The 20,104-nt window shown below is 40.3% G+C and overlaps 1 protein-coding gene across 12 annotated transcripts in view; it reads right to left on the bottom strand.

Annotated features, from left to right (window-relative positions):
- Nucleotides 1-20,104, bottom strand: part of ARPP21 (cAMP regulated phosphoprotein 21) — a 172,230-nt gene that overhangs the window by 80,002 nt on the left and 72,124 nt on the right. For 9 of the 12 annotated variants that reach the window (XM_045297645.1, XM_045297641.1, XM_004704064.3 and 6 more), the window contains exons 10-14: nucleotides 13,933-14,041; nucleotides 11,922-12,023; nucleotides 7,200-7,237; nucleotides 4,731-4,790; nucleotides 319-548 (exon numbers count right to left, since the gene is read on the bottom strand). In XM_045297645.1, coding sequence (XP_045153580.1) covers nucleotides 319-548; nucleotides 4,731-4,790; nucleotides 7,200-7,237; nucleotides 11,922-12,023; nucleotides 13,933-14,041 — 539 coding nt within the window. The remainder of the gene's footprint in view (nucleotides 1-318; nucleotides 549-4,730; nucleotides 4,791-7,199; nucleotides 7,238-11,921; nucleotides 12,024-13,932; nucleotides 14,042-20,104) is intronic. The other 3 variants (XM_045297648.1, XM_045297649.1, XM_004704063.2) reach the window with 3 other exon arrangements.

Below are 20,104 nucleotides of genomic sequence, written 5' to 3' on the forward strand. Positions count from 1 at the left end.
AAAAAAATAGCACTTGACATGCATTCCATGTCAGGGCAATCATGTTCACATAAATGTCTAATTTAAGCAGAGGTGGGTTAGAATAACATTGTACTAAAACTACATTTTATAATGAAGGAAACAGCATGAGCTGAACTCGGGTACATGAGTAGGAGGAGGGAAGGATAGCATTGAAATCCCATCTTTTGACTTCTCGGGTCTCCCTGTCATTAATATCACCATCATTAGTCAACATGTAGACCCAGGGAACAGTGACTATATGGCTTGGGTAAAATCCAGAAGATAGCACAGGACACAAATCCATTTAGTCATAACTACCTGCTTTGGACAGCTTCCCGGTACTCCTGGTACTGGATGTGCTGTCCCCTCTGGTCAGCACGGTGATGCCACCGAAACTTGCTGTCTTGGTCATGGCTGGTTTCAGATTGCGGTTGGAGCTGTCCGAGTCGGTGCTGCTCCAGGCCCTCTGGTGGTCTGGCCACCTGAGTTCATTCTCCGAGCTGCTCTGTCGACTCCCAGATGTTCTTCCTGAGCCGTCTCTGTTGCCCCTGAAGCATGCCCACCGGAAAGACGCACAGGGACAGTGTTACATTGCACAAGCAGTCTGGGTACCAAGCCGGCTTCATTTTGGCCCCTTCTTGCAACTCATTCCATGACACCTCTTATACTTTGCCAACAGTGCCCCAAGCAAATCAATGATGTGCAGACAGGACATCCCCCACACAAACACCCAGGTTACAAACAGAAAAACCCAACCTAGAAAGGTCAGCTGGTCTCTCTGCCAGTGAAGGAAAAGCAAGTAGGGGGGAAAAAGCTATAACATATAAATGGGAACTTCTCTCAAGAGAAAGAGAGAAGGGTAAGTCTTCCTGAGCCAAGTGAACCATGAATGAATGTCAGGGAAGAAGAGTGGTATCGAATGTTTATAAAAGCATCTCCCATGGAAGGAGAGTTTTAGTTTTCCCTGCAGCATTCAATAATTGAGCTCCCTATAACACGCATATGTTCAGTCAGAGAAAAGTTACCCATTAATTGAATTTCCAGCTTCCTGGCGTGCCTTTATTGTTACCTGTCACGGAGTCTATTCCATCCCATAGTGACCCTAGGTGTGCAGAGCAGAAGTAAAGTCTACGGGGTTTAGCAGTGTCAGGAGCAATCTGTTAGACCTTACTCCTAAGGTACCTCTGCGTGGGTGGGAAAACCCAACCTTTTAGTTAGAAGTCCAGCATCCAACCAGCTGCCCCACCCACAGGCGCCATCATAGCATATAAGCACATTGCCAGCACGTGGGCTCCAGCCCATAATGATCCTCAATGAAGTCTCCAAGGCACTGGAAACCCCCAAGGAGAAGACAACCTCATATTCCCCCGCAGAGCGGCTGGTTTGGTTTGTACCTGATCCCTGTGATTAGTTGTCCAGCGCTTACGACAGACAGAACATCGCCAGGGTTTCATGGATAAATATATAAGGATTAAAAAAAAACACACCACAAAACAAAACCCACTGCCACCGAGTCAATCTAACTCACAGTTAATCTACACGGGGCTTCAGCAGCCATCAATTTTTATGGGAGCAGAAAGTCTTTTCTACCGGTGGGTTTGAACCACTGACCTTGTGGTTAACAGTCTAACACTTTCCAAACAGTGCCACCAGGGCTTAAAGATGTACAAAGGCTAATTGTAAAAGTTGCTTCAAAATCACAGAAACTTTTATTAGACAAAAATAACAAAATGCGAATCTATTGTTTCTTGACGTATTTTCCCTCTAGGCCTACCCACTTTTGAAGTGTATCTCCACACAATAAATTTTATCAACTACCCCAAGAATTCTTTTATTTCAATCACATCCAAATTGTCATTTTGGCATTGTCGAGGGGTTCAACATTGTCTTCCCTTGAAATGTTCTTCGAGATTGGGGAGCAAAAAGGAGTCTGAGGGGACAGGAGTAGCAATTATGGGGTACAGTTTCCTAACAAAATTCTTGTAGGATAGCCCAGGCTATTCTCAGAGAGGGTACAGACTCACTATTGGGATGGAAAAAGAAATTCTTGGTCCAACTTTCCCTGAGATTTTTCTCACCACTGCAGGTTTCAATTTTCTTAAAACTTCATTATACATCCCCATGATCTCCTTGTCTTTGGAGAAAATTAACAAGATAAGCCATAAGCTTCTGATTTCTCTGGCTTTAATTTAACTGATCTAGCAGATCCGTTCAAAAACCAATTTTTTTATGGTACATTTTTTAAAGGGACTCAAATCCAAATACCAAGAGAAGCTGTCAACAGCCAGCTACAGAGACAGGTTTAAATATGTTTTATTTTAACAATGAACCCCTCGATGCAGGAACTAGAAATTTAATAGCAATACTTTTTTACTTATTATCATATGTGTGTATGACATGACTAGAAATGTCTAAATATATATTTCCCTGTCTGACTTCAACAAAGCTTAGGTAGATAGCACAGAAACCCTAACTGTTAACCTCTGGTGAGAATTTTGCCAGTGAATTTAACCTTCAGGGACAGAGGAAAGACTCTTTTATCCTTTCACATAGAAAAAGCTTGTGATAGCAGCAAAACCAATACTGTAAACACAAAACTGACATGCATCTTTCCAAGGGGATTAAGAGGAATAAAATCACCCAGAGGTGAAAAAACACAGAATTCAACCAGAAAGAGTGAGCGTATTGCAAGAGGTCCAAAGTCATAAGTGAATTTTGAAGGCTCCAGCGTTTTGCTAATAAGTGTGCAAAATTGAACACATTTTATAAAGGAGATTGATGTAATTTGCATTTTCATTGGTTTCTAATATGCTTTAAGAGTAACCTTATTGGTACTTTCACTGTCCGCCCCCCCCCTCCCCGGGCACAGGTGGAAATACAGGTGCTTCATGGATTATAAGTAAGTAGCCCCGGAACGATGGAGTCAATTCATAGTCATGGGGGCCCCGTGTGTTACAAAGTATAGATGCTACAAAGAGTTTCTTGGCTACAATCTTTATGAAAGTGGACCATTGGGCCTTTCGTTCATGGTGCTATTGAGAGGGTTTCAACCACAAACTGTTAGGTTTATTAATCAAGCAGAATTCATTTGCACGACCAGGGGTTTCATATGTAAAGGAGACACAGACCATGGGCAATAGAAACACTTCTAATTTCCTAGGAGTAAATTATGTGCTATATCAGCGTCTTCATCTGCATCTCACAGATGTGCTCAGTACCTATTCGAGTCCACAAAGGCCTTTCAAGGTGTTAGAAGCATGCCCACTAACGAACTGGACACAAGGGACCCAGAAACCTTTAGGTTTTATTTGTATTTCATGTACTAAACGTCTTTCACTTCTGGTTAACTAAAGATGATAAATAACCCCCAAAGCCAATACTAATGAAATATCTCACCTGTGCTGGGGAGTGTTGAAGGTGGAAGGAGGGGGTGGAGCAGGGAATTGCCACTCAAAGAACACTTTTGAGGGAAACATTGGATAAAAATATTCAGTACCCTGCTGCCCTCCAAGCAAGTTTTCTTCCCAGAAACGCCCTCTGTTTTCAGCACTTTGACAAAGGCTGGTTTTAGGTACAATGTTCACATTAAAACAAAAACACTGTGCATAGGAAGTACCAGATACCCACTAATGGCTAGTTCACTCGTTCTTAAACTTCTTTGTAGTTCAAGAAAGCCATAGGTAGCTCATGGGAAACTGGCTGGAGAAAGAATAATCTGCTCATGGGAGTGGAACTCACTCAATCTCTAGGTTCAACTCTATTTTTCTCTCATATAAATGAATCATTTATTTTATATAATGTCTCACCCTTTTAAATGGATGTAATTATTATTTAACAACTCTGAATGTACCTGGAAAGTGATAATTTAGAGAAAGTCTGTGATATTTATTTTAGGGAAGTGTTAGCTAAAAGATGGTGTGCCTTTACCCTCAGCATACAGGGAAGCACAACTATAGGAGGATGTACATGGGGATGATCCTTGTTCTAATTACTCAGCTTCAACTGTCCCTGCACCTGTGGACCTCACACCTCTGTGGGAGGAAGCCAAACTTCCTTTAAATGCTAGTAGGGTGTTTTTCTGTAAAGGCAGTGGTCATTGCTACTCATAGGGGAGATCTAGTACATTGTTTATATTTGCCATCATTGCAAACCCTACTGCAGAACTTAATATATATATATACAAAGTCCTGTTCTTTTATCCTATACAGACTTTAATCTAGCTACATCATTATAATTCAGAGAAACCACATATCTACTTTAGGAATAAAATCAAGTCATCATTTTAAAAAAGCAAAGCAAAACAAATCAATAACACTGGTTGAAATATTTGATGGTGACTAGTTTGCGTTAACATCAAGCATCCAAATAGGCATCCCTGACTTATTTTCTAGAGTTAGGACTGTACTGGTACGTACAATTGTAACCTGCCAGCAGAGTGTTAACTAAGTGTCATTCACCCAATGCATTGATTTTGCAAATATTAAATCAGCTAGCCCTTGTGGCTAAACAGCGATCCTAGCTAACAAAATGTACTCGAACACATGGATTCCCAGTGCCCTCTCTCACACCATTCAATAGACCCTCACACTACCTATGTGCCACCCTTTACAAAAGCCAAACAAGTTTTATTTTATGAAGAAAAATATTTTTCACGAATATACTTATATTTAACATTGACTCTGTCATGTAACCTGAAAACACATTTAAAAAAAAAAAAAAACCATACCAACCGAAAGAGCTGTCTTCTCTTATAGGTCTCATTGCATATGTTACTGTCGTCCAAGAGCCTACTGGAAATGAAAACATGATTTTTATGATGCAAAATCTAAGGTAGCGAATGCCCCTATTTTAGACGGGTACGTATTCAACTTCAGCACACCTTTCTCATAAGCCAGCACCAATACAATGTCATTGACTTGTATGATGTTAAATTTTACCATAATAAATGAATGCTACATAGTTTTCGCTACTCTAGGATTAAGGTTTCTACCCCATGATTAAGGCACTGGTTCTGTAGCAGGGAGGTAGAAGAATGAAATACAGGGTGTAGAGGAGGAGAAGGGAGTAAAAGACACTGATGTAGTCGATATAATAGACATATAATTTAAGTCACGATCTGGTGGGGTGATTATATAAAAGCTGTTCGCTTTTTCTTGGCCATAACTGAAATACTAGCATTCAGGGGAAGTTATCCAAGAAATACTTTGATTTCTAGAGGGAGGAGAGCCAATCAATTAAATGTTTGCTCTTTGGGTCCATCAATATTCACAGATACAACATAAATGTGACCAACTAGTATACTGTTGAATATAATCCAATTTGGATATAAGAGACACTAAGTAGTTCTTTTGTTTGCTTTTGTTTTTAATGTAAAACCCAAGTAAATGAAGATTAGGAAATTGATTTGGAAATATTTGACCAGATACTTGTAAACACTCACTAGATCGTTTGGGTAAATAAAAACATTTGTGATATTTCAGAGTCATCTCCAAGATGTCCATGCTCATGGATTCTTACTATCGCTGTCAATAGAAAAGATTTATCTGAATCTGAATGAATTTTCAGGGCAGCCTTTGTAGGTTGTTTTGAATCCTTCATTCCTATGAATTAATTTTCTAATTCCTTCACTTCTTCTAAAAGAGTCATGGGGGGCGGGGGAGGTTACTTAGTTGATTAGTTTCATGAAGATTTTTGACTGTTGATATGAATAATGCAATTTATTTTTAACTAATCATCTCTATTGCCCAGTTTGTTTCTAAGTAATGACATTTAATCAAACAACCTCTATTTTAATCAGCTTTATAGGAGCACCTATTAGGCTGACATCTGAGATAAAATTAACAGCCACTTTTCTTTTTTAACGGAATACCATATTTCTAATCTAAGTTGCCCATTTTGATAGATCCTAAATGTGATTAGTGCAGTTAATGTGAAATTCCTTAATTACTTCTAAAAATCATCAATTAAACCTTGGGACATTTTAACATTTATGTCTTATTTAGAAGTGTGTATTTTAAAAGATATGTTAAATATTAATTTTTCCTAGACTTTTTTTGGCCAAGATCTTATCAAAGTTTTAAATCCTCATTTGGAAAAAATCACCTCCCTTGCTAATCTGCTATCCAAGGACATTGATAAATCCAGAATAGTTTAGATAAGGTTTGTAAATTAGCCTTTTTAAAATTTTATTTTATTAGGGGCTCATACAACTGTTATCGCAATCCATACACACATCAATTGTGTAAAGCGCATTTGTACATCATTCTCAAAACATCCTCTCTCCACTTAAACCCCCAACATCAGGTCCTCATTTTTCCCCTCCCTCCGCGCTCCCCCCTCCCTCATGAGCCTTTGATAGTCTATAAATTGGTATTTTGTCATATCTTGCCCTGTCCGATGTCTCCCTTCACCCACCTTTTGGTTGTCTGTCCCCCAGGGAGGAGGTCACATATAGTACCTTGTAATTGGTTCCCTCTTTCCTACCCACTCTCCCTTTACCCTCCCTGTTTTGCCACTCACACTGCTGGTCCTGTAGGGCTCATCCACTCTGGATTCCCTGTATTTTCAGTTCCTATCTGTACCAGTGTATATCCTCTGGTCTAGCCAGATTTGCAAGGTCGAATTTGAGTCATGGTAGTGGGAGCGGGAAGGAAACATTTAGGAATTAGAGGAAAATTGTGTTTCTCATCGTTGTTATATCGCACCCTGACTGGCTCATCTCCTTAGCCTTTTATGAAGACTGATATATAAACCCTATCCAAACGCTCGTGTAACAGCTATATCTAATTAAGGATACCAGTAATGGCCAATCAGGTCAACTATGCAAGCATGTTTAGCAGATGACTCTATGAGCCAATGAGACTACAAGTGCCTGTGTCCTCTCAACCTTCAAATGTCTTCTGAATCGGTGAAGGGAACTGGAGTAAGACTTTGGAAAGACTAGATAGTGAGATTCTCATGAAGAAAATGCCTAAACTTATATTTGAATGAGAGAACTTTCCTCCTAAAGTAAATAATATTTTATATGTGTTAAATAACATATGTGTGCATATATAGCTATATATACATAGATATATGTATTTCTTCATACATATATTCAAGCACACACTTATATATGGTGCGAATATATCTATGGATGCACAGGACACACATGACAGACTTTGTTCTGCTAAAGACATGAAAAAGAAATGTCATTTTACCTGTTTTCCACAAAAAGGCTTTCCTGGGAGCAAACTGACTGAAAGATAAAAGAGAGGTATTGTATCAGACGTTCTGGATATGCTGAGGAATCCCAAATCCTCACCTGATTTTTAAAATCTATTTTCCCCCTCCTAAGGGAAAGGGATTAAGAGAGCAAAAAGCATGTGCTCTTTTCTGAAACCATGGAACTAAAAAGAGGGGAGAAAATAGGTTAGAGTTAGAAGAGCAAGCATTCTCATGCAGCCCACGGTGTTTTTCCATCAAGTCATTTCCAGGAATGAGATAGATTTCGCCTGTTCAACACTGAGGTCAGAAGGAGAGGGATGTGGTGAATGAAACTGCTGGAGAAACAGGATTGGCAGATTCTGAGCTTCTGGCTTCCTCTGGTGGGCGGGCTCAGGGGCAAGCTGCCCAGGTGCAGCCAACAAGAGCCTCAAAGCCGGAGGTTCAAATCAAGGCAGAGCATGCAAGCATGGTGCAATTCAGCTGAAGATGGGAATGCAATAAAGCCACACTCTTGAACAAATTAGTTGACAATGCTACATCTCACAAAAGAAATAGATTGAGTGTTGAAGAGATGTCACCAATCATGACTCTTAAATAAAGAGGGCAGTTTTTTGTCATAATAGAAACTGTTTTTTTCTTCTTGGTTCACTCCCTACCATTCGTTTCTCTACTGGCTTGTGCATGATGCACAGTGTAGGGAAGGGATAATCCCACTCTCATTTTATACTGGGAAAATGCTGATCACGTTAACTGAATCAAACAGAAGAAGAGAAGTTAAAAAAAAAATTGCCCTGTTCCTACAATATAGCAACTGTGTTTCAGAATGGAAAAGAATCTCAAAGTATTGACTTTCTAAGTATGAATCAATACATTTGTTTTTTGTGTATTTGGAAAACGATGAGTCAATGGCTTGTCAAAGTAATAAAAAGCCTGTGTGAGGATGAAATACAACTAAAGAAATAAGAAGAAGCTTTTATTAGCTGATCCTTAAATCCAGAGATGCAGTCCTGAGCTTTACATGACGCATCTCCAGACCTTTGTCCTTGTTAAGTTCCACGCATCAGCTATACATCATGAAGACGGAGTGCACAGAAACAAAACAAATTAAGATAAAGACTTTGCCGAAATAGCTTTAAAAATTTTGATATTTGCACATAAACAGGGAATTAGATACAAAGGATAAGCCATTGACATCATTCCTGTGAAGATCTTTTTACAGCCACCTGAACATCCTACTGCGACTTCACTTCCTACCAACTTGAGGCCGGTCATGGCAGGTGGAAGGAAGGAAGACTGGCGCAGATGGACGTATGAGTTCAGGATTTGGCTACTTCTCTTGAGGTTGTAAGGAGGTCAATGTGCATCTACAACATTCTGGTTGGGTATAGGAGTGCCTAAGACTCAATTCCTTCTCGGAAGAAGTCCATCAGAGACACACTGGCCCTTCCGACCTCTTCAGCCTTATTCATCGAACAGTGCTTGCTAGGAAGTTAAGGGGAAAGCCCACATTTTATGAATTCCAGAGTAAGTCACGGACAAGGCAAAGATACTTTGCCCCCAAATAGCTCAAGAGTATTGGATGCTAATTTTTAGGGAAAGATCCCCCAAATAATCCATTATCCCTCTGCCCAGAGAAGCTAAGAAGTTGCTATTCAGGTACAGATGAGAATCAACTTCTTTAAAAAGTAATATTAATAACTTGAAAATTTTAATAGCAGAGAAAGATAAAATTGTCACAGCAATTAAGTGCTATATTCAAAGCTGTCACTTATATGCACTCTCAGATAGAAAGAGCTCATTGTTTTTAAAAAGGGGAAATGATTTTGCCTAATGGCTTGCACAGTTCTCGCCCACATCCCATCCCCCACTGCTATGGCACCCCATGCTCTTCTCAGGAGTTCTTACTGAAGAAGAGTCTTAGCCTGTGGTCAGGGGCCCTCCCTGAAGTCCTATTTCTACATACATAAGTATTTCAGAAATCACACTCAGGGCAAAACAGGGTTTCAACAAATATATTGCTTTATCGACCTAAGCTAACCTTTTCAAAGGTTTTTTGCAAAAAAAAAAAAAAAAACAAAACTAGAATTTTTGTCAAAGAAAATAAGAGACATATGATGTTTCAATACTACTTAAAATATATTTATTATATGAAAACTAATCAGTGTGTCTGAATGTATATTTGAGATGATTTTCTTCTAGAACACTCCCAGAGCAATACCATATTTTGACTGTGCCTACATCCATCATCATCCACACAAACATATGTGCACACACACATGGGTACACAAGCAGACACCTTAGACACTGAGATACCTGCAAAAATATTTCATAACATTCCTAATTTAAAAATAACTCTGACTTCTTCTAAACTACAAATAATCAATGGAAAAGATTTTTGCCTTGTTTATTGTTATCCTGAGTAGCAAACAAAGAAATTCTACTGAAGTGTATTGATATTTTAACCTGTTTGAATGACTAAACTATAAAATAAAGACTGCCCAAAAAAGCTGGTTCATCAACTCCATTTTTAAATTACAAAGAAACTAAAGTAACCTAAAGGACAGACGGAATAGAAAAGGAGACTTTTGTAATGCAGTTTCCTTATGCTGGATTCCATGTATTTGCTTCATGATTTACTTATGATAATTCAGTTATCATATGGTATAGCTTAACAATTTGGGCAGCAGTCACTGCCATTTGGGAAACTGGAAGCTAGAAGATGATGCTCCCCAAAGTGTGCTATTTTTCTGTAAATGTTAAGGAAGATCTGTCACTTTATGTATTCCAGGACATTCATATGGCTATGTTGTATCTTTGATGTTTGTGCTAATTGAGATATAGTAGTACATTGCTAATTCAGAGTGACCCCTAATAGTCTCATCTCTTGTTCTACATAACCTCGTGCAGTTCTTTTAATGTTATACCAGATTTCTCCTCTGGGTCCAATAGAAATCAGCCAAAAGCCAGTGATGTCATATCCAATATTAGATTGTAAAGCAGAGTATAGTTCCTATCTTGGTCCCTCTCTAGTTTTTGGATCACCAGCTGCCGTGCTATGAATACACACAAACTCTGTGTGGAGAGCCCCACTCACTGAGGGCCTGTGATCTCTGGCCTATAACCAGTAAGGAACGGAGGCCTGCCAATAGCTATGTGAGTGAGCTTAGAAGCTATCAATTAAGCCTTTTCATGACATCTGGGCAGCCTCCTCAAGAAAGATCTTGAGCCAGAACTACCAACTAAGTTGTCCCCGAATTCCTGACCCACGGTAGCCATGAAGTAATGTTTTTGTAGTTTTAAGCTGTCAAAAGTTGGGATAGTTTGTTGTGCTGGAACAGCTAACTCGCATACAGGGAACATCAATGGTCTGTGTCTCTAGGGGGAAACACAGGACCAGAGTAAAAGACCTTGGCCATGGTATAGCCCCTGTAGGAGACTCCAGAAAAACTAGTAAAGCTGGAAGAGTTGGCCATCAGAAAGACTATACTACATAGGTCAGATCTTTATCCTCCTCTATCAAGAACAGATCCTCGGACTGTTTCAGGCTTTTATCCAGAAAAGAGAATTGAAACTCTACCATCACCTATACTTCTGATCATAATATCAATCTATGTCATTCACACACGTGCACAAAATACAATCTCTAAACATGGCTACTTCCTTCCTCTTTTTTATCCTCTCCTAATCCAGAGCTCTGGGACAGATCTAGTCAACTCTTGGAGTGTATTTTAGCATGTTCGAGAAAGAATGGTCAAGAAGAAATCATACAAATCTGTAAAACCACGGAGGAAGTGTAGTGTTGGAGGAGTCTGACCTCCCCCCTCAAGGCTTCACGGTCAAGGATTCTGAACTGGCTGAAGGACCAGATAAACTAGTTTGGGCCTGAAACCACTTGCCACAGCAGTGGTGATCCAGGCTAACTAATGGAATTCAGGGGGAACTTAAACAGCTTCCAGGAGCAAATCTCAACAGAATTCAGGGACCCCAACTGACTTAGCTAAGGCTGGACGAGTTAGCCAGTAGAAAGTCTACACAGGGAAGCGCCCACTTCTACTTCTGCAGAGAAAAAGACGCACAACATTTTAGAAATTGCCACATGAGCTCATAGAATGGAAATGCTTGAGCAATAGCTCACCATGTCAGCTTCCGTGCACTGAATTCCTGCATTTAGGGTTTTTTGTTGTTGTTGCTCATCTTTCAGTGTTTATTGATTTCAATAATGTTTTCTTTTGGTCACAGTGAACAACAACAGCAAAAAAGAAAACAAAATAGATTGTCTTGGTTGGGATGTTAACACAGCACATTGTGCCATGATTCTTTTCTTGGCAAACGGCTCTCTTCCTCTTCAGCAAGTTGTTCTTTGCACGTGTTGACATTACAAAGGCCACAGCAGGGAGCCCATTTGCTACAGAATATGGAGGTGAACGTTTCGCTGTAAGTCTCCCTGAGGTTATGTTTTATTTTGTTGATCAAAAGGATACCGATGTACCCACACTGATCAGAACCTTGAAACACACCCCGAACCTTTGGCTAGGTTTCCATCACTTCCCTGCACCGGGGCTCTTCCAGAAACGAACACCTCTAGTTTGTGGCCATGTGATTTGTTCTCTGGCTCCAGCCTCCTCAGTTGCTGCCAGCTCACTGTCTGGGGAGTGAGGGTGCCCTACTGCTGATGGAAGGACCGCACTAAAGAGGCAATTAAAACAACTACTCACATCGTGTGCAAATATTCTCTCCCTCACTCTCTGATACTCCTCTTCTCTCTCTTCAATTGATTTACTTCGTCTGTCATCTCTAAAGGGATGCATTCTGTTTTGCTGAACAGAAAAAAGAAATCGGGAGGGTTATCCAAGTCGAGCTGTTAGAAATCTACAGTTAAGTACCTGTCTGCTGAGACTATGAAATGACTTAAACAAAGGGAGCACGAGAAGTCTCCAGCCCTCTGGTCCATAAGGAGGCCATAGAGGGGTACACATAATGTGTGTGTGTGTGTGTGTGTGTGTGTGTGTGTGTGTGTGTGTGTGTGTGTGTGTGTGTGTGTCTTTCTGTGTGCATGTGTGTGCGTGGAGTTGGCTGGAAACAGCAAAGACATTTTAGGAACAAAAGCACCTGCAAGCGCCTCAGGCGTTTAGCCAATTTGGATGAGGAATTCTGTCTCCTTGGCTAAACTCTGTGAATCTGTGTCCTCTTAAGGAAGCAGACTGGATCAAAGTGGCTCAGGGAAGACATGGCTTTGAAACTTTGGGGACTGGAGAAACAAACCACGTGAGTAAATAGATTTGGGGGCCAAAGGGAATTGGTAGGCTCTCTTTCTCTACATCTTAATTTGTGACTTTCATTGACTCATCCACTGCCCCTATGGCTTGTGTCTGTCATAAGAAGGAAGACCCAAGACTCTAAATTGAAAATGGTAGAGATTGGGGGCCAGGATCAAGAGAACAAAAGCAACAATTCAAAGAACCCAGCATGAGGATTCCTCCTTCTCATCCTCTCCTCTGAACCCCTGCCTGCACCTCAAGTCCCCTCCTGGTGGATGGAGCCATTCCTCACCAAACGCCCTGCGCTAACCACATTCAGCCATCCGCTCGACAAACACCCACTATGCACACGACACAGGTCCATGTCTCATAGGCAGCAGAGCCACAATTTATCTTAGTGATGGTGTGCTGGTGGGTGGAAATGAGATACAAATGATGAACTTTTTTTTTTTAAGTGCATCAGAGATGCACATACTGACTTTCCGTGACTCACTGGAAATAATTAAAATAATAACTTGAGTGAGATGCCTATTGTCTTACCTTGAAGGATTCTAAAACCAAGTTATTTTCAAAGGAGCTATTTTGATTGTTTGAAGGCACAGGGCGTCATGGCATTTAGAAATTGTACTGACATTTATATGGCTTTCTACTATTCCTTTTATGGTTTAAATGTTTCCTTTTCTTCTGCCATTTATTTAGAATCATTCTTCATCACCCTCCACCCATGAGACTCCCCTCACCGACCTAGAGGAGAGGCGTTGTGAACTCTCGGTCCTTGCCCGGGGACCGTGAATGTGGCTACTCTAGAACAACATCATGTTTTGTCACACGCAAAATACAAAGAAGGAGAAAGTTCCGCTACAGTTCATGCGAAACAAGCAGACAGTTTACATGAACAAGATAACATAGGAGGAAGACGGGGCGGGAGACTAAAACATGAACTCAATTCTCTTCCGTGAAGACTTATTTTAGGAGAGTTGCAAAATCCACCTGTCCTCACCATAACAAGGTTTGTTCTTTACAGCTACACCAGTTGGTCATCGGTCCGTATTGATAATCCAGCTCAATTTGTGCACAACTGAAGGACAAAGCTGTAGGGAGTGGAACGACTGCCATAGTTACACAGACATCTGGAAATGCGACTGACAAAGCTTTTCCCAACAGCTTAGTGCCTGAAGCATCCCAACCGCCACCCAAGACATGCGGCAGGAACTGCGCCAAGCACCACCCATGCAGCCCAACACAGAGCCACTGCGAAGCCACCAGGACATGAAAAAACAATTCGTTTTTGCCACCCACTGAATGCCAACAGGGGAGGCCAGGGGTCAAGGAGGTTGGAGAGAGGCAGGAGTGTCAGAGGCAAGGGGAAGGTAGGAAGAGGGGAGAGGGGGCAACAGAAGAACAAGAACATCAGTCAGCCCACCTTCCAAAGCAACAACGTCAGCCACTCTCCAACTTGAGAACCAACCTGATTGTCTTCTTTATCAATACTAGAGCTATCGCGCTTCAAGATAAACCGCTTCCGGGGTTCTTCACCTTTGTCATCTTTTAAATGTTCACAAAACCTTTGCTCTGGTCTGCCAGCAAAGGAAAACATATCAATCAAAAAGCTTTTTCCTCCTGCTTAAAGTTATTTCTTAGTGTTGTTTTTTTTTAATCCCCACAACGGCATTCCACTTTTTCAAAGGTAAGTTAACAAATAGTTTTGACACTAGAATGAGACTAGGACTGCTGGCAGCAGACATGTAGACGGTAGTAATCGACTCAGAACGTGTTGTCAGAATGCTTTTGGCCGCTTTGAATGCTGACGAACTGGCTGCTGCTCCCCATGGATGAAGTTCAAAAGCCCCTTTGGAAGGCCTGCCCATGCCTGACAGGCTTGTTACTTTCATTATTTTGATCAACTTTGCTCCAGATTTCAAATAAGCCCCCACCCATATTCTCAAGCTAGAATGCAGGTTAGCATTGAGACAGAGCGCATGTGTCCACCAATGACTGGAAATAAAAGGGCATCACCCATTATAGCTCCCTACAGGAGTTATCCGAATCTAGTTACAAAAAAAAAAATCATCTGAAAACGGATTCTGTTTTTCCTCACTATCCAATGATCTGGAATCTAGCACAGCTGCACTCTGATACTCTTGACCGTGTTCTGTAAATCAGTTCGATAATTGAGGAAACTGGAAGTATTTAGTTTAAACAACTTAATGGCTGATTAGCATGGGAGCAGTTACACACTATTGATTAGTCAATTGATTTTTTATGTCCTCTTAATCATTCTGTATTATTACAGGAAAGGTTCTACTTCCTTGTTCATTTCCCACAATTGTCACTGCACATGGTAGAATGCAATGAATGGCCAGGGCTTGGGTCCATCCCAAAGGAAGGTTAAAATGTTTGTCCCTGGTTGAGAAACAGTTATAATGGATGAGTCTCATTAAAGTAACTCTGTCACATCTGATGCATCACTTCTGAAGCTCAGTGTGTTTTCTGTCCCCACTGGGCTTACTATACACTCAGTCATGGGAATTCACTTCACTGGCAGTCATAGCCGTGGTTTCATTTGGGTGGCTGGTGATTAAGAAGCAAATCATGCTGTTAACCCGAAAGTGTACTTTCTGTCTACATCAAAGCTTGTGGAGGAGCACTACTTTGTTAAATACACAACATAAATGATAATGGAATTCGTGAGCAGACAATGAAAGAATACTGCGGTAGTATCTGTTACACTTCCTGGCATTGTTATCAAGTGGTACCATCATCTTCGTTGAGGATTTCAGTGAAACTTCAACAATGGAGGAACCAATATTGTTTGCATCTTTCAGAAACAAGGAAACCACCCCTCCGTGATCCTTCTGACACCAAGTTTTCAGAAGTGCCCGTTGACTCACAGGCACAAAGGGGCTCATTGGGGTCCTCCCTGAGACTCAGCTCAGTCTCTGCAAGACAGTCCACAGTGTGCTGAAGGCCCTCAAGAGTTATCCGAATCTAGTTACACGGTAAAAAGCAGGAAGTCTCCCCCATCCTTGAAATCTATGTCAATACTCCCCACCAAATTGGAATGTACTAAAACAATCTACAAGTGCAAATACGACACTTTAAAAGGAGAGTACTTGCACTTTGCACTCAAGAAGCCCTTTAGAGCATAGAAATCCAGTTTAGCCTGAGGTAGCAAAATCACAGTACATTTCAATTACTTAGACACTGTGAGGTTTATCACATTATCTTGTAGAGTGGCAGGACAGTGTAAATAACCACCATTCTCCAAAAAGTATTTAAAACACCACAATGGTTTGTTGTTTTGTTGTTGCTGCTGTTTTTAACAAATGCTTACAGGTTGTTCTGTAGCTTTGTTACATAGCAACTGGAATTAGGCTATTGACTTAAATACAAATGTGAGTTAAATCAGTAATAATGAACTCTTTCCTAAGATAACCCAGACTCTGTAGTTTGATAAACTCTAGTACATGAAATTATTTAATTGTTGTTATACTTATAGCTATTCTCTTTGCAGGAGTGTGTGTTGCTGATAGTCAGTTTCTTCTATGGATTGGAGCCTCTTAGAAGGTAAAGAGTTTGAGATTGTGGACTTGCTCATTTGTAAGCATAAAAGGGCATTTGTCTCAAGCTAAATGTATCTCGGGGTCCCCGGGTGGTGTAAACACTAGTGTGCTTGGCTACTGACCGTTCAACGGAAAGTTAGAGTCTGCCCAGGTGTGCCCAGGAAAACAGACCTGGGCATCTCTTTCCAACAAAGCTAACCGTTGAAGACTCTGGAGCACAGTCTACTCCGAAATCTAGGGGGCTCCCCTATGGCAGAATCAAGTTGGCACCAATTGTTTTCTTTAAGTTCTTTAAGAAGAAGAGCTTCGAGAGTGAGATTTCCGCAGAGTGGTGCGAGGAAGAATGGGAACATCTGTGGAGACCTTGCTCCTTCATTACTGAATCCCTGGTGCTTGGAATCCATGGACGATTTTGGGTGACTGAACACATAAATCAATGCCTAAGTAAGGGACAATTTGTCACATCTGCTAGAAACCAGGAGTATAATTTCGGGAAAGATCAAAAGGTTCACTAAATCAGGTAGATACTTAAGCATGCTTTAATTGTGGAACAAACTAGCAGAGTGTTCGGTTAGTGGGAGCATAAATTCAAGTTTTCAGAGTTGGGAAATCATTAAGGATCATTAAGAAATCTTTAGGCTTAATTGACCAAATAGAATTGTGTTGTAATCAAAAGAGTGTGTGTGTGGCGGGGGGTGGGGTGGGGGGAGGCGCAAACACTGAGGGCATCTGGTGACGGAAAGAGAACAGGGACATGTCGGCTTCCCGGGCTGGAGAATCTCTCTGCTGGGAGTGACAGTGGAGCTCTGGGGGGCTATGCAAACTTTAATTTTGAAATTTCATTTGCAAGACCTTGCGAGGCTGGTTTCTTTCTTTCCCATGGCAGGACATATTGGGCAAAAACGCATAAGGAAAAAGAGTCAGGAGACTTTGTTCTAATCAATAATGAAAGTATTGTTAGAGCAAGACTATATCTAACTGTGATATAAATTATGCAAAGTGCATTCTCAATAAGTGCTTTTCAGATATCTTGTTTTAATATATATATATATATCTATAAACACACACATACATATATATATAAAACTTAATCGTCCAAATGATCAATCCCTTTATGTTTCACCAAAAAGAATTTTTTTGAGTGATCATAAAGTAGCCATTTGGTGGTTGCTTATAAAAGAATAAAATACACCAGTAAGATGTTTCCAGCTGGATTTTATACAGAAGCAACCACAGCTCTCAAGCTATGAGAAATGTTCAGTTTCCAATTATGCAAACTCAGGTGTACAATAAACGTGATTAAGCTAAGAATTGCCAGTAATGCACCATTATATGATAGCTTTAAAAAATCTCTTACCTCTAATTTAACACCTTGGCAATATTATTGCCAGCGATAAAATGAAAGGAGCTAAAATAATATATTCCAGTTCTTTAAAAATTATATTGAATGATTTTAATGTATTAATAAGAGGGCTTGGTGAAACAATGGTTCAACACTCTGCTAATAACCAATATCAGACTGTAACTCTAAGAAAAAAAATTCCTCAAAATACAATAGATCCAAATATTCACTAAAGATGACTACACTTTGCTAGTTTTCATTTCTTTTCATCATGCCTACAAAATTTGTTTTCTATTGGATTTTGATATGAGGCATTATTTATAGCATTCCATAAATCATCACAAAAACCTCAGGGAAAAATTTTTATAATTCTGTTCAAAGAGAAATAGCATCCTCTTCTCAAGGTAAAACTAAGGTGTGCTGTTCGACAGGAAGCGAACAGCACTGGTGTTTCCCAGTCAGCATCTTGGCAGTCTCAATCCACACTAGACAAGTTAGGAATTAACTCCTCGTTGTTCCCTAATTATACCTAGCTCACTAATTAAGATGCAGTGCGGCTGACTGAAAGGCTGTGTAAGACATACTCCACCCTGCAGTCAGTCAATTCTAATTTTATTTAGATTATTTTTCCTTTGAAGCTTGATATAGATTCACACTCATTATTTTTTTCAAACCTTTGATTTTGAAGTATTTACTTTGTTTCAAAATAGTTAAATCTAATCTCCTATGCAGAAATGATGATTTCTATTCCATTTAATATGAAGGAGCACAAAGAAGATGTCTTTGAAACTCACACTGAGGGGGAAACTAAGAAGGGGAAAGTTACTAAAAAGACTTTAGTGTACACAGCAGAATAAAATAATTTGATGCTGTGAGACATCTATCAATAATATTTTAATTGTCAAATATGAGAGCAATCTAAGTGGTACTGCTCACTTAATCCTTTGATGTTTTCCATTGAAAAATGCTAACAACTTTGATGCTTTTTATGACAAGAGTCCAACACCCTTTTTACATAACTATCTTACAACGTCCACTCTAACCTGTCATTTTGTACTATTCTGTTTTTTAAATAAAAATGCACCTTACAAATTCATTCTCAGCACTAAGTATTGTGCTTCCTTTATTAGTATTTTTTACATGCATGGTCCCACTTATCTGTACTTTGTGAAATATACATGTATTCTCCTCGGTCGCTATTTTGTATTGAATGCAGAAGGATAGACAAAATAATCTAACAGTAGAGACAGTCTTAATGTCCTTTAATGGAAGGCTATTCATGAACAACACCACAAGCAGAATACTGAAAGACAGCATGAGTCTGTAACACAGAGTTCTCTTAAATGGGTATCACCATTCAGTCAACATTTTGGTTATATGCAAGAGCCTTAAAAGAGCCATAACCCACTGCAGCAAAGGGATTCTATTTCTGAGAGTGGGTCCAGAGGAAGTAATCATCAATATACATAATTCTATTGCTCACAGGAATAAAACAGCGTGAATCCATTGAGTCCTAGTGTAAGTAACTTGTCTCTGTGGTGGTGTGAGAGTATGGCTCTTCTATCCATTTGGCTGTAAACCCAAAAGCAAACTCATTGCCATTGAGTTGATGCGGACTCCTAGGTTGGTCCATAACGCCCACTGAATAGTTGTGGAGGCCCACACAAATAAGCTGCAGCGGGCTCTGTCTCTAACTCAAGATTGGCCATTGTTCCCATTCCCTTGCGTGGAAGAGTGTCATCTCGGAAGCAGGGAGAGAGGATTCCTGGGACCACGAAGGAAGAAGAGCCACAAGCAGGGCATATTCTTTCCAGTGCTCAGCTTGAAGGGGTCGAGGGAGCAGAGGCCATGCCCTGCAGAGACCAGAATCATTAGAGCAGAGGAGCTGCAGCACTGAGACCAGAGACCTTGAGGTTGCGAGAGAGAGCCCAAGGAACAAGTCAGAGGTCAAGGGCCTCTGTGGCTGAGGCGTTGAGGCCCAGAGAGGACCAAGCTTCTGGCTGCGAAGGGCCTCTGCTCTGGACCAAAGATGGCTTTCTACATGTTTTCTGATCCTGACTTGTAACCTGTTACCTTCCCTAAAAAGCCCCGTAGTTCACAGGACTGTTTGTGCAGTCGTTGCAGCAGAATATTGAACCCAGCAGAGAAGACGAATGGACTGAATGGTTGGTCTCAGAATAGCACACAGGAAGGATGGAGGGTGGAGGCAGGTCTGATCCCTGCCTTACAGCCATTGCCCTTCTGTCGGAGTGGAACCGCAGTCTCCTTCTCTACTGTGTAGCCAAAGGAAGTCAGTTATGATCTCCTTGCGATGACTAAGTCTCCATAGGTAATATGCAGCTTTGTAAAGTGGTCTACAGTCATAGTGGTTAATACAGGAACTTAATTTTTAAAGTGGAACTACACCATAATCACATGTATGCTGAAACTATAATACCAAAGTGTTTCAAAAAGGTCTTGGAAAAATGGAATGAAAATATAATGAAATTCTTCCATGAGCTTTTTTTATAGTTCCCTCATAGAACTGTAAGGATATTGTGAGCCACTATTGCCTCTGGATGGTGGGATTTGGGGCAATTTTTACATCTAACCTTTTACATATTTGTAATTATTATAATTAACATGTATTGTGTTATAAAGTAATGAACATTGATATTATAGAAGGCTAGGAAGGTAATTCAACACATAAAGTGATTTATAATCAATTATTGAATTATGGAAAATTAATGATCATA

This window comes from Echinops telfairi, unplaced genomic scaffold (assembly GCF_000313985.2).
Source record: "Echinops telfairi isolate 266 unplaced genomic scaffold, ASM31398v2 ScPeMD7_7420;HRSCAF=8458, whole genome shotgun sequence".
Taxonomy (NCBI): domain Eukaryota; kingdom Metazoa; phylum Chordata; class Mammalia; order Afrosoricida; family Tenrecidae; genus Echinops; species Echinops telfairi.